At 40.9% G+C, this 15008-nt stretch overlaps 1 protein-coding gene across 2 annotated transcripts in view; it reads left to right on the forward strand.

The window, feature by feature from the left end:
• KIF26A (kinesin family member 26A) overlaps positions 1 to 15008 on the forward strand; it is a 101490-nt gene that overhangs the window by 42343 nt on the left and 44139 nt on the right. For both annotated transcript variants that reach the window (XM_072866001.1, XM_072866002.1), the window contains one exon: positions 8113 to 8279. In XM_072866001.1, the coding sequence (XP_072722102.1) occupies positions 8113 to 8279 (167 nt within the window). The remainder of the gene's footprint in view (positions 1 to 8112; positions 8280 to 15008) is intronic.

The raw sequence follows: 15008 nt of genomic DNA on the forward strand, positions 1-15008 counted from the left end.
GGGGAAGTCTCAGGGACACATCCCTGTCTGTTCCCTTTAGTATCTATTTATGGGCTTGCTGTCCAGGAATTTATCTAATCCCTCTCTGACTCTGCTGACACTCTGCCTCTGCAGCGTCCTGTGTCAGCACGTTCCACAAGTTCATTATCCCAGTGCAAAGCAGTACTCTCTTTCAGCTTAGACACCACCTCCATGACTTTGTAAACCTCAGTCAGATCCCCCTCAGCCCTCCTCTCTACAAACCAGAGTCCCAGACTCTTTCATCTCCCCTTCTAAGACAGCTTCTCCATCCTCTTGACCATTTACTTGCTTGGCTCTGTCATTTCCCTTACTCCACTACCACTGTCTTGAGATGCAGGACTAGGACTGCACCTGGTACTCCGTATGTGGACCCCCTCCTTCTTGTTCTCAGTGCCCTGCCTTGTGACCTCCAAAATTTGTTTGGTGTTTATTTGTTTGTTTGTTTGTTTGTTTTTGTTTTTTTGTTTTGGTCTTTTGGCTGCTGTTACATCTTGAAGTGATGATTTCAGAGGAACTGTCAACGACCTTTACATCTTCTGAGTCGTGACTGCCAGTTTTGAGTTTAGCGTTGTTTAGGTGTGGTTTAGATTATTTTTCCCTAAATACATGGTCAAATCTCACCTGACACTACTTTGCCCACTCACATTTGTGAAGTTCTTCTGGAGTCCCTCATCACTGGCATAGCATTTGGCCACTTGAAAGAGCTTTGGGACATCTGCAGGCTTGGAGATTTCACTCCAGTCATGGTGAGTCATGATGGTCTGTGCATCTGGGTTACATGGTTTCCATGTGGGGAATAAACAGCAGGTCAGCAGGGAACAGCCACAAGGAAAAAAGAGCAGCATCTGCACAGCTCCATCCCTAATTTGGAGGCTCGGTGTCCTTCAACAATGATCACATAGTCAGAGCTGTCCCCGTGTTTGTGAACTTAATGCTGCTTCATGAGCTTGCCTGTAATTGAACCTTGTTGTCTAGATTTGGGTGTGCTAAAGACCCAGTTTTCTCTTCATATAACAAGGGCTTGTACCTCTTCAAGCAAGATACTAGTCAATGGGTGCCTTGCATGTGGTAGCTATCAGGCAAATCGGTCCCAAGGGATCTTCTCTTTAAAGTAGTTACATCTAATATATAAGCAGTGCAAGCATGATTGAAATAGAAATTAGGTATGACAGTCTCTGTCCACCTTCGTCTTTATTTGCTGACATGTCAATCATTATAACGATATAATAATTACATTATTGTATGTATTGTATTATAAGAATACAACTATAATAAAATTGTAAGACCTGTAATTCTTGGGAACATGGTTATTCCATTTTGCTGAATAGAGAGTAATCAAGGCACAGTGAGTTTTGGTTGAGGTGCCTAAAAGTCATTGAGAAATTTTGTTGTGGAGTCAGGGAAGTGACACAAGTTCTCCCGATTCAAAGCTCTGTGTGTGCCCTGTGTTTTGCTGCTGTTAGAGACGCATCTGGCCTGTGGAAGTCAGTCCTAATGGAAAAGCATTTGTCTTCTCGTAGGAAACCCAATCCTAAGCTGACAGAAATTTGCATTATTATGAGCTTGTTAATGAATTCCTTCGCTTGCTCATATCAGCCTCTGACAAAAAGCAGGGATTCAACTGTATATTTGTCCACTTGAATAAACAATTCATTTTTAATTTTGACCAAAATGGTAAATTAAAACACCCTGAGCAGTACACAGCTATATTTTTTTGGCTTTGGAGGCTGTAACTATTGTAATACATGTCAGCAGGGAGGGCTCTGGGCAACACTTTCTGATGTTTGCCTGGAGGCGTTAGAAGAAACAGTTCCTCTAGTCTGGCTGTTTTAAACCCACTGCACGTGAAAAGTCCCAATTTGAGAGTGTTTACGTGCAGCAGGATCTATGTCCTTCTTGATGTGCTCCTGACTTTCCAAGTGGTGGATTTACATGTGCAGATAGGAGGGTGAAGTTTCTGTGACTGGTGGTCAGGTAGCTGTGAAGAAGGAAAAAAAAAAAGCGTCACTTGCTGCCTCTTTAGGCAATGACTGTCCTGAGTGGCTGAAATGTGAAGTAATTGGTCCATCGCTGCCCGGTGGCATCTTTGTGCTACCAGCGCTCTGGCTGCAGAGACCTTCCAGCCTGGGAACACGGGCAGGCTGAAGGAAGGAACAGGTGTTTCGTAGACGAAGGAGGCCTGCCCAAAACCATAATAAATTTCTCAAGGACCAAGGAGCTTGGGTTAGGAGAGATCTTGGGACAAGGTGAGATCAGGAGCCCCTGGTCAGAGGGAACAAGCTGCCTCTTCTCCATCCTTGTTCTGCCAAGGGCATCAGCTCTGGATGCCGCTGGGTGCGTGTGCTCTGCAGTTGAAGGATGAGGTCCTTTCTGTGCATGAAGCACAGACTGCTAGTGATTTTTGGTGATGAAGATCCAAACCCTGAACCTGTTTTAGTAATTCAGATATTAATCCAAAAAGCAAGGGCCCTGAGGTTGTCTTTGCATCTCCTACATCAATTTCCAGTCTGTGACAGCAGACGAGCCCTCCTATTTCTATGTAATTCTACTTCTCTGTGATTTTTCTCCTTCTGCCTCATCCTCAGAGATCAATGATAAGCCAGGCATTAGCAGCTCTTGTAGCTGAAAACCTGTTTTGGGGGAAGGGATATTATGCTTTGCATTTGATTCACATTGAACACGAGATGCACATAAAAGTCTGAAACTACAGGTTTAGGCATTCTTGTTACCACATTGCAGCTGCAGGTTATAGAATGGCTACAGTAGTGTATTGTATTTATAAAATGCCCTAGTTATTTTATAATGAGCCCCAGCAGAAACATTGTCAAAAGGCAGTAAAAAGTTTATCCAGAACATGTTTCACTTCAACCTGGTGTAAACTGCACAGTTAACTTTACAGAATCCTAGGCAATCTGAGAGGAGGCATTTCAAATAAAAGATGTATGCAGGACTTACTCAGTCTTACGGGAAGGAAGGGTTTATAGTATGAGCATTATCCAAATAGAGTTTTACGTCACATTTGTTCCAGTTAGTGGTAGGTCATAAGAGTCTTAGCATGAATCATTTAGGGGGAAAATTATTGTTTTATCATATACAAACAGTAGATTTAATATATTGCAAAATCATTAGATCAAGCAGTTTTTACAATTTAATTGGCTGTGACGTTCCAGCCTGAAAGGGGAATATAGTAAGTTAAAGCAAATACTCAAAATTCTGTATGCCTGCCTGCTAGTCAGAAGGGGGTAAAAACAACTTAAAAAAGAAGAAAAAAAAGAAAAAAAAGAAGAAAAAAAAGGGGAAAAAAAGAATAACAACAACAAAAAAAGCCCCAGTACAGAGTCAGGCTTGATCTTGCTAGAGCTTCACCTGCAATTTACTGTTGAAGTCCTGTTGAATGCTTTCATTATGGGACCAATTTTTTGAAATAAAATAAATTGTATTGAGTTCTGACTCTGATTACACAGATGTGTATCAGACTCGTTGATGCTTTTGTAATTTTCTCCATTCCCTCTTCTGTGAATCTGTTCTTGATACTTATATTTAGACATCATATCTGATTACTTTCCGTTGCAGCTCTAGCCGACCTTCTGGTTTTCTTTTATCATTGCAGTGCAATCCTGGGATTGATCTCTTTTTCTGTAGATTTTTATATTCCCATGTTTTTCTTGCCTGTCACCAGGCACGTATTTTGCACGAGTTACAGACACGAAGTGGCAGCACCTAGCTTGGCTTTTTTGGATCCCTGGACAAAGGTCAATGTCCAGAGAATGGAAATATTCAGGAAACTGGAAACATTATGGCTTAGTTTTTGGCTTTGGACTTCAAAGTTGTAAAGAGCTTGTTAGGGTTGTAATTGTCCTTTAGATGGTAATGGCCCAACAGTGTACTGTGTACCTGGAAATTTAATCTATGGCCAACTTCTCTACAGTGTAATTTTGGACTCGCCTGACTTGTTTAAACCTGGGCAGATGTTTCCTGCCATCTAGTCACAACAGGGAACCTGTGTGCTGGGAATCGGGGAGGGGGCAGGGGATGCCCCTGCTCTGCCCAGCACACCTCCACAGCCTGAGGATGTCAGGTCGCCTCCGTCTCTTCCTGCCCTCTCCCCCAGCCTTTGGCCGTCTTAACTGGGAACAGCTCATGCTGTCATTGCTTGTTGTGGCCCTGCCAACCTCAGCTGTGTGTGTGTATGCTGCCAGCCAAAACGCAGCATGTCTAGCTCTGCTCCCATGTCCTCAGGATGGGTGCTGAGACCCAGTACCAAAACCCTCCCGTCCATGATGCAGGCACCAATATGAAGCACCAAGACATCAGTCATTCCTGCACGTGCAAAATGCCTCGTGTGACTTTTCAAGTGTTGTCCTTGCTGTGCTCTTACTGGTACCAGTTTTCCTGTGGCTTTGGAGTGAGTAGAGGGAGGGGGTCCTATAGAGCAGTTTTGGAAACCTTTTCTTTGAGGATTAGCTGTTTCCAGAGGGTTAATGGCTTTTGTCTGGCAAACCTCTTCTTAGAAAATTAAAACAAACATTAATCTCTGGATGTGGAGGCCTATGACACTGTAAGTATTCAGTGCAGTCAGTAACACTTTATAGTGACAAGGTTGTGATTTCTGTGTTTGATCATGAGTGATTTATGAAAATTTAGTAAACAGTGAAGCACAGTTCCCTCTCAGCTGCAGACTGGAGTCTTCTCTCTGTGCAGACTTGCGTGCTTAAAGTCATGCAAAGTTGCTCCCATTCCTCTAGAGATTTACATTTTCCACACACAATCCCCAGAAGAGCATGGGTTGAGATGAGGGAGACGCATGAAGTAATTCCTTCATTTAGTTTAAAAACAAAGCCCCTTATCATATTCGTACCCCTTCAGCAGCTGTAAGCGACACAAGCTGAAACCAAACCATGGTGTGTCAAACCAGAGTGCTGGGGAGGGTCCCATTACTGGTCTTTAGTTTTCCTGCCTCAAGGCAAATGACTCAGAACTGACGAATTTCCTCATAGTGAGCCCTCCTCATCAGCTGAGAGATGTAGCTGTCTCAGGGAGAGATGGAAAATGCTGGAAAATGCTGGAAAATGCTGTCACTTTGGATGGTGCAAGCAGTCCTTGAAATGAATCCTAAACTTGGGAGAACTTGTTTTGTGTTTTTTCAGCTTCTCACCATGCAGCAAAACTGATGGTACCTCTGTGTTTAAGAATACTAATTGGGTAATTGAAGACTTAATGAAAAAGATACGGGTTGTCTTCTGCACTAGTCCTCTGATGATTTTATCTTGCATGTCTTGCTTCACTTTTTCCCCCTCTTTACAAGAATCAATGCCTTCTCCTTGGCTTCCCCTCCTCCTCCTTTCACGCACGCACAGAACTGAGAATAAAACTTCCAAATTTACCCAGAAATTACAATTTGAGTTTTCAAAAGTGTGTAATGTGGGAATGGCAATGTACAGACATTCAACTTAGATATGTTGGTTTGGAATGTGTATTAACTATCTGGTATCTGAAATATCAGGGTTGATTTGGGTATTTCAAGTTAGATGCCTGATATGTCCACAATCATTGATCTCTTAGAAATGTAGGCTTCTAAGTTCTCATAGAAATAAAAAAGTGGTGAAAAAGGAATGTATATTATACATTGCTCATATTTTTGTTAAGTGTAAATAGCTTTTACAGGAATTGATCTGTTAACAAATTCCAGTCAGTTCTTACAAATCTGTTACACTTTGCTGTAAAATTCACTGAAGTTTCATGCTAACTCTGCAGATTTGATATTTAGCTTTAGATTATGCCATCATTTAGATTATGCATTAGTTAAAGGATGATTGGTTAGAAACACGTTGCTGCTTCTGCCTTCTTTTTTCAATATTTTGCTTAAACATGTAATTTTCTTTGTTTCAAAGTCCTTTCATCTAATATGGCCCCTGTTGAAAGTGAATGGAAAAATATGTCTTGGGAAGTCATCTTGACCCTGTAATTTTTAGTCTGAGACAACAGCGCCTGGGACAGAGGATTATGGTTGTCTTCCTGGCAGAACATATGGGAGTATTCAAACACTTATGTTAGCCTGCCAGTGGCTGCTGGTAGGGTTTCCTTCTCTTGCTGGCCATCATGCCACCAGCTGCTGTGCATAGCAGCCCCTTGGCGTGCTAATTTGTGGGCCTTGTGTACTGGCCCCAGAGTTTCTGGTGTAGATTTCTTAGTCTATAAATTGCTAAGTCCGTAGCAAGCTCTGCTTATTATTAGCGCTTTGCATCAGTTCATGTAACTCAAAAGTTCAGATGTCGCATTTAGGTCTTTCCCAGTCTGCATTGTTTTCCCCATGCCATGTACTTTCCATGGCTGGTATAGGTCAAGACCACACATTTATTGCTTCAATTTGTTAGTGCTCAAGTACCTGCTCATATTGCTGGCTGTCCAGCAATACCATTTTTTGTGCCAGTCTTGACCTCTAGCAGTGCTTGGTCACTGCCTTTTCGCTTGCATTGCAAAGTCTTCTGAGGCTTCTGTATTAGAAAGCGAAGGATTTTGCCAGAGGGTTATTCAAAGGTTCCAGTTAGGCTTCTAGTATGGATTAAGCTTCGCTAGGATTAAGTTAATCTGTGTGAATAGTCTTCTATGTCTCAGCCTTGGATTTCTTAGGTGAGCTGTATAAAAGTACTTTTTTGTGTAGCAGTCTATGGTAAGGCATTAGTCAGCCACTCCATAATACTGATAATAGTATTAATCTTTAAAGAGCAGACCTTCAAAAGAGCTGGGTGCACTTTCTTCTTGTTGACTTTGCTGGGAACTGGGAAGTCAGCACTCAACCTATGGGAATGAGTCCAGATGAAACTCCAGACGGCCTTTCATGCACCAGTTGAGCACTGCTCGGTTGGCAGAGTTTTCTTTTACTTGATACCTAATAACAGGGTTGCCTCAGTTCTCATGAGAAAAACTCTGTTTGGGTTGTCAGTGTATGAGAAAATTGAGGGTGTGTATGTAACTGGGAAGGCCCTATTACCATGTCTCCATATCTGTAGTTGTAAAACATGATCTATGGCAGCACAAAATTTAAAATTTGGTGGCATCCCAGGAAGTACTTAATTGTGTTTGTGCCTCATTACAAGGCTGTCTCCTTTTCTGGAATTTATTTTAGCTAATTAGTTGGAAATGTCAAAGTAGTATTTCAGATGACAGAAACATCATATATTATCATACATGAAGCAATTAACTCTTTTGACAAATATTTATTGTGGTGTCGTCTTTAATTAAATCTTCAGTACTCCTAGACATAGAGCAGGTTCTTCCTAAAAGGAGGCCTTCCCAGCACTGTCAATGAGCATTTGACTGATGGGACTTAATTGAACTGGGTACTGAAAGAGTTGGTGGCCTAAGCATGAAGATATCAACATGACACAATTTCACAATACAGATGTCTGGTATTTTGGCAAAATCCCAAAACAATCGCCCCCCCCCCCCAACTCTGCTTCAGATACTGCAGATGCATTATGCTGGAGAAGATGCATGTCCAGGCACTCCTGTTCTTCCAGTGGAACAGTTTGCAGGAGACAAAAATGCCGTGCACTTGTGCTGCTAAGATAGATAATGCTGAAAAGCAGGGCTGTATATATGTTTTAAAAAATCAATTTTTTTATTTAGTTCTTGGGGTTATTCATGTAGAAACATGTTACAAATGTGACTGTTTGGTTAGTTCCCCTTAAACAGATAGGTCTTGCGGATGATGTGCCACTGAGAAATAATTCCTGACAGTTATAACTGAACCAGATAAACAGTTCTGCCAGCTCCCAAATAACACTGTAAAACAAAAGGGTTCTGCTTATCGTTTTCCATTTCTTCATGCCTGTCAAACTATTTAACTGTGCATTACCCATCACTACGGGTGTCTGTGTTATTCTGCTCGTCTGCTGTGGTCATGGTTTTTACTTTCTTTGTTGCAGGACCTACTGTGGTACTCTTGTCCAGCTGTATCACTCTTTAGCCACTGCTATCTTCACCTTCACCCTTGTAGAGATGCTCTTTGGAAGTGCCGCATGAGATTTCTCCCTGTCATGGCCATTAAGCAAGTGTATTAACCTGTACATATGTTTTTAATTTTTTCAGGCAGAAACAGCACCAGAAAGTGGCCGGGATGGTCCCAATGTTCAGATCAGCTCAGGGCAGAACAACTCCGACTCTGCGGGAGCAGGCAGCTCGGCAGCCTCCCAGAGCCTGGTTGCTCCAGCCGGGGTCTCGGCAGGTACCTCAGCTGCGGCTTCATTCTTCATAAGGTAGTTTTTCACCTTTCTGGTTCTGTAACTGCTCATGGGTCTTCAAATGTTTGTGAAAGGCTGTTGAGTCTCCTTGCCATGGGTAGAAGGTGTGGCGTGTGGTGCTGGTTGCTGAGAGGTGGAGTTGGTCACCTGGTCGTGACTGTGGCTTCCCACTGCCACTGGGGAGCAGGGATGTGATGGTGATGCCCCGTTTCTGTCTCTGGAGACCTGAGCAGGAACCTCTATTGACCAAAACCCAAGAAAATGTGTGTTGGTCTTTGTCTAGTCCTTAACGGACACTTCCACCTGTAGCAAGTCTGTTATTCTATAGGTTTCCTTGGAGCAGAAGCTGAAGTAACAAGGTTTTTTCACTCAGATCTAAATAAAAAAAAGTTCGACTTTTATTCAGTAGCACGGCCTATGTGTGCAAATAAAAGTTTTTCTGTAGTTGGAAACAACAGTTAAAACAGTTTCAGACATTCTTTTTTTAGCAGTAGTCTAGAACAATCTTTTTTTTTTCCATTCTTGGGTCTTATAACGAAAATGATATGTTAGTTTTGTTTGTGAAATGTTTGTTGTAATTAGCAATGTTGATTAAATGCAATACGCTGTCAAGCAGATGGTATTTAAAACACCAAAATTCAGGGCTTTGTACTTGCATTCCAAACTCCTTTTTTAATTCAGAACTGAACATGTTTTGAGACAATGTTGAAAAACGTATGTCTGTGAATGGCATTAAAGTCAGATTTATGCACTGAGTGAGGATTCTTCTTATCATGTAATCACGATGGTAAACGTATTGTTTCCTTTTCCTTGATCTTTAAAATGTTTTGCACCATTAAAAAAATGACGTTTACTGTAAGTTACAATCTGACCTCAGAAGGAGCTCAACTTCCCAAGTTCTGTTTTTCAGAAGAACATAGGACAGTGAGTTTTAAGCATTATGTGCCTACATATCACAGTCTGTCTGTACACAAGCGGTTGGGAAATGATCAAGAGTGGTGTGTGTAAGTTAGCGTTTTGTCTCTGTGCTAAGTGCTGCAGGTTTAAAGTCAACACAGTTGTTGTCTACAAAGGATGATATGTTTCATTTTAAGATCTGTGTCTGAAATCAATGGGAGTGGAGAAGAAAGGTAAGGGGATAAGCTCAAACATCTCTTTTCTTGTTTAGTTACCTAAATAAGGACAGATGAATCCTCTCCAAAGTACCTAGACTGGACAGCAGCACAGCTTTCATTACTGTATTTCATATTGTGGGTATGAACAGTGTGATTTAGCTTAATCTACTTTGGATTTATTCAGTGTGAATCTAAATGTTGTAAGCAAATGTAAAGACTGTAACTTTCACTGGGGAATCCAGAAAATAAAATACTCTCCTTGGAATTGAGATAAATAAATCAGTGCCTAGTAATCTGAAATAAGACCCAAAATGTTTTCTCCCAGTGATGCTTCTGTCACTGGTCAGCAAAACTCAGTTCTGGTTTTATTGTAAAGCAACAGATCCTTACTAATGAGTGTCATTGGCTTGATTCAAAGATTCTTGAAGTCAGCAGCAAGACTGCAAATGACATCATTGTATGTTGGATCAGGCCCTAATTGCTTCTCATGAATCTGTCTTTGCCTTGAGTGAATCAGAGTTTTATAGCTTTAGCAGCTAAAACATTTTAAAACCCATTAGTACATTGCTTATTCCCTACCCATGTTTCCTTTGTTCAAAATTGATTCTCTTCAGTTTTTTAACCAAAGAACAGGGCTGGCTGAAATTTTTTTGCACAAAGCACTTCTGTTTCTTTTATTGTGGTTATTGTTGGAGAGAGAGATTTAAGTGAGAAATAAATTTTTCCTTTAACAGTTACCAGTTATCTGAATTAGTTTTGTAGAATTTTCATGATCTTTCATCCCACTGCTGGTTAATGTATTTCACTATTCATTTCTCAGTATTCCAGAGCCTGTCTAAGAATCTTGGGTTCCCTAAAAGCACGCATTCAAGAAACAAGTTCAGTTATGACTGTGATTAAAAACACAAATTGAAACGCAGAAATCTCACAAAGGCTGGGGGAGAGAGGTCCATTATTGATCTCTGGCAGTCATAAATATGTTGAGCAGGTCCTCAGGTGGGTACCGTTGCATAGTCCTGGCCAGGCTGCTCTGCCACCATTGGCATTAACCTCAGGAGAGGCTCCCTCTCCCACTGCTCCTTCTTCTCTTCCGACTCCTCCTGCCATGGGGACCTTACGGATCAAAGTTTCCATGCTGAGCCTTCCTCCCGCCCTTGAGCCATGCAGTCCTCAGCAGGAGGGGAGAGAGAAGAGGAAGAAATCTTCAAGGATGAGCGAGAGACAGATGTTGGCAGAAACTGGGGTGGAAGCGGCTTATCCAGGGACACGAAGTATTGGGATATCAACAGTTTTGGCTGTTTTTGTTCAGTACTGATGGGATATCAGGCTTATTTGCTCCAGCCTTTCCAGTCCCATCTCCTCTTTCCTTTTGCACCATCCAGCCTCGAGCGTGTTGAAGAAGGTGGTCATCCCTGCCTTGAATCCTTTGCAGCAGCATCCACTTCTTTGTCCTTCATCTCTCTGTTCAGCTAATCCTCTCTGAGCAAGCACATAGAGATGCAAGAGGAGTCATGGCACTAGTGTTATGCTATAGTCTCTATTCACTGCATTTTCTGATTCTTTCCTTGCCATGTTTCTCTCCTCAGCAACTTAAATTCTGAACTTCATAGCAGGGCCAGTGTGTTACTTGCGTTATGCAGAGCCTGGCACATTTTGTTCCTTGTTCTCTACTGGAATAAATGCAATTAATATATTGATAATCACACACACATATATTTATTTTTTTCAAATCATTGCCCTCTCTTTGACCAAATCTACTGAGTACCTCCATCTTTTTACAAGAGCCCTTTTGTAAAAGTGGCTGTGGCTGTGGTTGGGACTTTAGCTTGGGAAAAAGGCTGTTTTGTCATAGAAATAAAGTAGCTAGGCAAAAGTATGCATGTATGTTAACATTCAGTGTATTGGGGTGGAGGGTTAGTTACTTTGGAAAGACAAAGCCTTCGGAGGGTGCTTGTGGAAACTGCATCTGTGATTTCCTTAGCAGCAACAACACTAGATACAGATTTTTTTTCACATGAGTAAAGGATTCCAGTCTTGTTCTTCATGAAACAGCATTAACTGTGTTTGTACAGGTCCTAGCACAATTAGCTTTTGGGCTGTGGCATGGTTTCCTGGCAGCAAATAAATGTCCTTTTCACATTAAAACTAGAGTCTCTATTTGGTGAAATGACACCCTTTGACTCTTGCTTGTGGGCTGTCTTGTGCCTGGGAAGGCAGGAGGTCTGTGCAGGTTTTTTTTGTTGGTTGGTTTGTTTTTTACTCCAGTTTGTTCCTCGGTGAGAGTTACAGCTTTGTGTTTGTAAGGTCACAAACTCAAAAGACCATACAGAGAGTTCATGTCCTCACCTAGAAAACAATAACTAAGAGCTGCAGCAAAACATTTACCTGGTGATAAGAGGTACCCATGGTTAAAATGAGTATCTTTAAATGAGTCTTAAAATGAGTATCTTTAAGATAGTCTTTGCAGTGAATGCATTGATTTTGTTAAGCATATGTGCAGCCCAAATCTACATATTCATCCAAAGCTCTTTCTCATTTGAATGTCATATTTAATTTCTTCAAGCTTAATTATGTTCTGCTTTTCAAAAAAAAAAAAAAGTATTTTATTCATTACCTAGAAATGCAGAGTGTCTAGCATGGAAGTGCTAAGTATTCAAAATCAAAGCCAAATATTAGAGCCAGCAGACAGAAGCGTATTAAGAAATTAAATCAGTCTTAAGCTTTTTTCCTCACTCTGATCTGTCATAGAAGGAGGAAAGCTTTGATTAATATCTGACTGTGTCACACAAGCAAATTGCCAGACATTACTCAATGGTCATGTTACCAGGTTTGCATGTTACCAGGTCATGTTAGCAGAAAATGCAGCTTCTCAGTAGGTCACTGACAGAATAAGAAAGCCAGAGCAAAAAGCGCAGCTCATGGGCATGGATGGCTGTGAAGAGGCTCCCAGTTTACCCTTATAATGCAGGAGGAGCAGTTTAATCTTGTATTCTTCAGATTTAAGAAGAATGCAGCTGGGCTTTGTCCCTTGGCATGGCATGAGCTATGCCTTGCTTAGTGCTCCACACTTTAGACCTGTTTCCAGGTTTTTTTTTTTTGTATAAGGAACCTGAACAAACGTTTTATTACTAAGTGAAAATAGGTGAGATAGGTGTAGGACCCTTCTCTGGGCTATGCTTGCAACTAAGTAAATATTGGCATATTGTGGTATAAAGCTGTAATAAGCCGTTGGGTTTTTTGTCACCCGGGCACCTGGGGAAGAGAGGAGATGGTATTTCCAAGAACAGGCAGGAGAAGGGCAGCGAGGAGGAGAATGGGTGTGCACTTGGGAAGAGGTTAATGGGCTATCTGCCAAAAAAGAAAATACTGCTCCCTTGGGAGGAGAATCAAGGCCCCTGAGAAATCGAAGCCGTCACCATTAACATGCCATTTCTGCCTGTTGGTGGCTGGTGACAGTGGTGGCAGCACCGCCTGTGCTGCTGGGGGGGGTACGGTGTTTCGGTGAGGGCATGGGTGTCTGGCCTTGGTGCACAATGGCGAGCTGGAAGGAAGGTTTGAGCAGTGATGGGGCAGCTAGGAGGAATCAAAGCTGTTTAGGAGAAAATATATGTAAAAGCAAGCAACCCTGAGCAAAGTTGAGCAGAAGACAAACTGTATTAAGTCCCTCTTCTTAAATTTTAATCTTGTTTGATGTTGGGTTATTTTCACATCTTTTCAAATCGGTTTGGTCACAGGGTTGCACTTGCTGCCATGGGACTGCTGCCTTTGAAGCAGGGAAATAGCTGTATAGCTGCAGCTACTTTGCCTTGCATCTGCCTGCTTTTGTTTGATGAAATATTCTTCCAAACATAGCACTCACTATGCACTCACTAGTTTTCAGGTTTCTAAATTATTTGCAGTGTTGCTGGGCTTTGCTAGATTAAAACCATTTAAGTGAATGAATCTGGAGAATCACAGTGGTGAATCACACCCATTATCTTTCCACTCTCGTCATATTCCTGCGTGTTTGGGAAAGCTGTGTCAATTTAGAAATTATATAAAACATTACACATAATATGCTTTTTACAAGCAGCTTTTCTTAACAAGATATAACATACAATCTCTGAGTAATGTAATTTAACATCTTAAGAGTTAAAATAAGCATAGTCGTCTTTTTCTAGATTCAGGATCTTCCATCATATTTTAATGCCTGTGAGTTGTGGATTAAAGAATCTAATTATTTACTAATGAGCAGTAATGGTACATATAAACTAAGGGTCACTATCCTATTACAGGCACCTGATGGTTCACTGATAAGCATTTGGTCATTAGATTGACCATAAAATATAGTCAATAATTGAGGTTACTCATAGAGCAGACACCTTATCAGCTTTAGGCATGATGGGACAGCTTGTCAGTACTCTGTGTACTGATTGTGCTGTGACTGAGCATATGATTAGGGTATTGAAGCAGTCTGTATCTAATGAAACTGCAGGAAAGGCATAGCAATATTAGCACAACCACTAAATGACTAATGTGTTTTTGTTCCAAGCCTCAGACACTTCAATTAGTTCCAATAAACTCTGATGTAGTGTAGCGGTAGGCAGAGAATTCAGATATTTTGTGTACAAGCTTTCATTACACCAGTCAAAATTTGTAACGTTTCGGGGACAGATTAAATCTGTGTGGCTTTGAATGAAAAATTATGGAAATAATAAAGGCTGTCATTACCATTTTTACTTCATTTTTTCAGTTTTATTTTTGCATTTTTTAGATATAGACTACTTTCTGAGACAATGCCTAGTGCCTGATTTAAAAGATGAAGCTGACAGCAGCAAATTAGATGTCTGCATATTCTGCTTTAAGGTCCATTCATGCAGTTCATGTAGGCTTGTGCATATAGATCTAAACTTAGAATGTGTTCCTTAGTATTTTGTACCATGTGGAACATTAGTCAAGTAGTCTAGTTCTTGAAGGCTTTTGTAGAGATATTGATTTTACTGTGCTTCAAACTGTTGCTGAGAAAATAACCTCAGAACCTATTCTTTTATGATTTTTTTTCCATGAGGATGCCTTAACTTTCATAAATTATTTAATATGATGAAGGATGCAAAATGCCTTTTGCCTTTCTGAACTGCTGTTCAGGCTTCTGTGATGCGACCTTGGAAAGTAACCATAGAAACATGTTAAAAGCATCAACCGAAAATCAGTAGTTCGGTTTGACAGTGATGCAAATTCTGTGAAAGAAGATTATGATGTATTAGAAACACTTGAGGCATATATTACTGCTAACCTGTTAAACCTGATTATTCCATGACTATCAGTACTTTCAGAATTTAATGCAGGGGAAAAAAGCACAAAAAAATGAAACATACATTTTTTTTTAAGTTGCCACGTTTAAGATGTTTCTAGCTAAATCACTTCAGCCTGTCATTCTCTGTCCTGTTAAAAGCAAGAATTATATTTCTGCTAAGCTCATAATGTAGTTCACCAGTTCTTTGTATTTAATAGCTGTAAACTTTTGCCCTGTACCCTGCTGGGATGCACCAGTATCCTGGCTTTGTGCAGAGCTGGCACAACTTAAATCTCTTTGACAGATAAAGTGGATAACTGGGTTATGAATAAGTAGTAGTTCACCAAAAGGTGAAGA

The sequence above is a fragment of the Ciconia boyciana genome, chromosome 6 (genome assembly GCF_034638445.1).
Source record: "Ciconia boyciana chromosome 6, ASM3463844v1, whole genome shotgun sequence".
Taxonomy (NCBI): Eukaryota; Metazoa; Chordata; class Aves; order Ciconiiformes; family Ciconiidae; genus Ciconia; species Ciconia boyciana.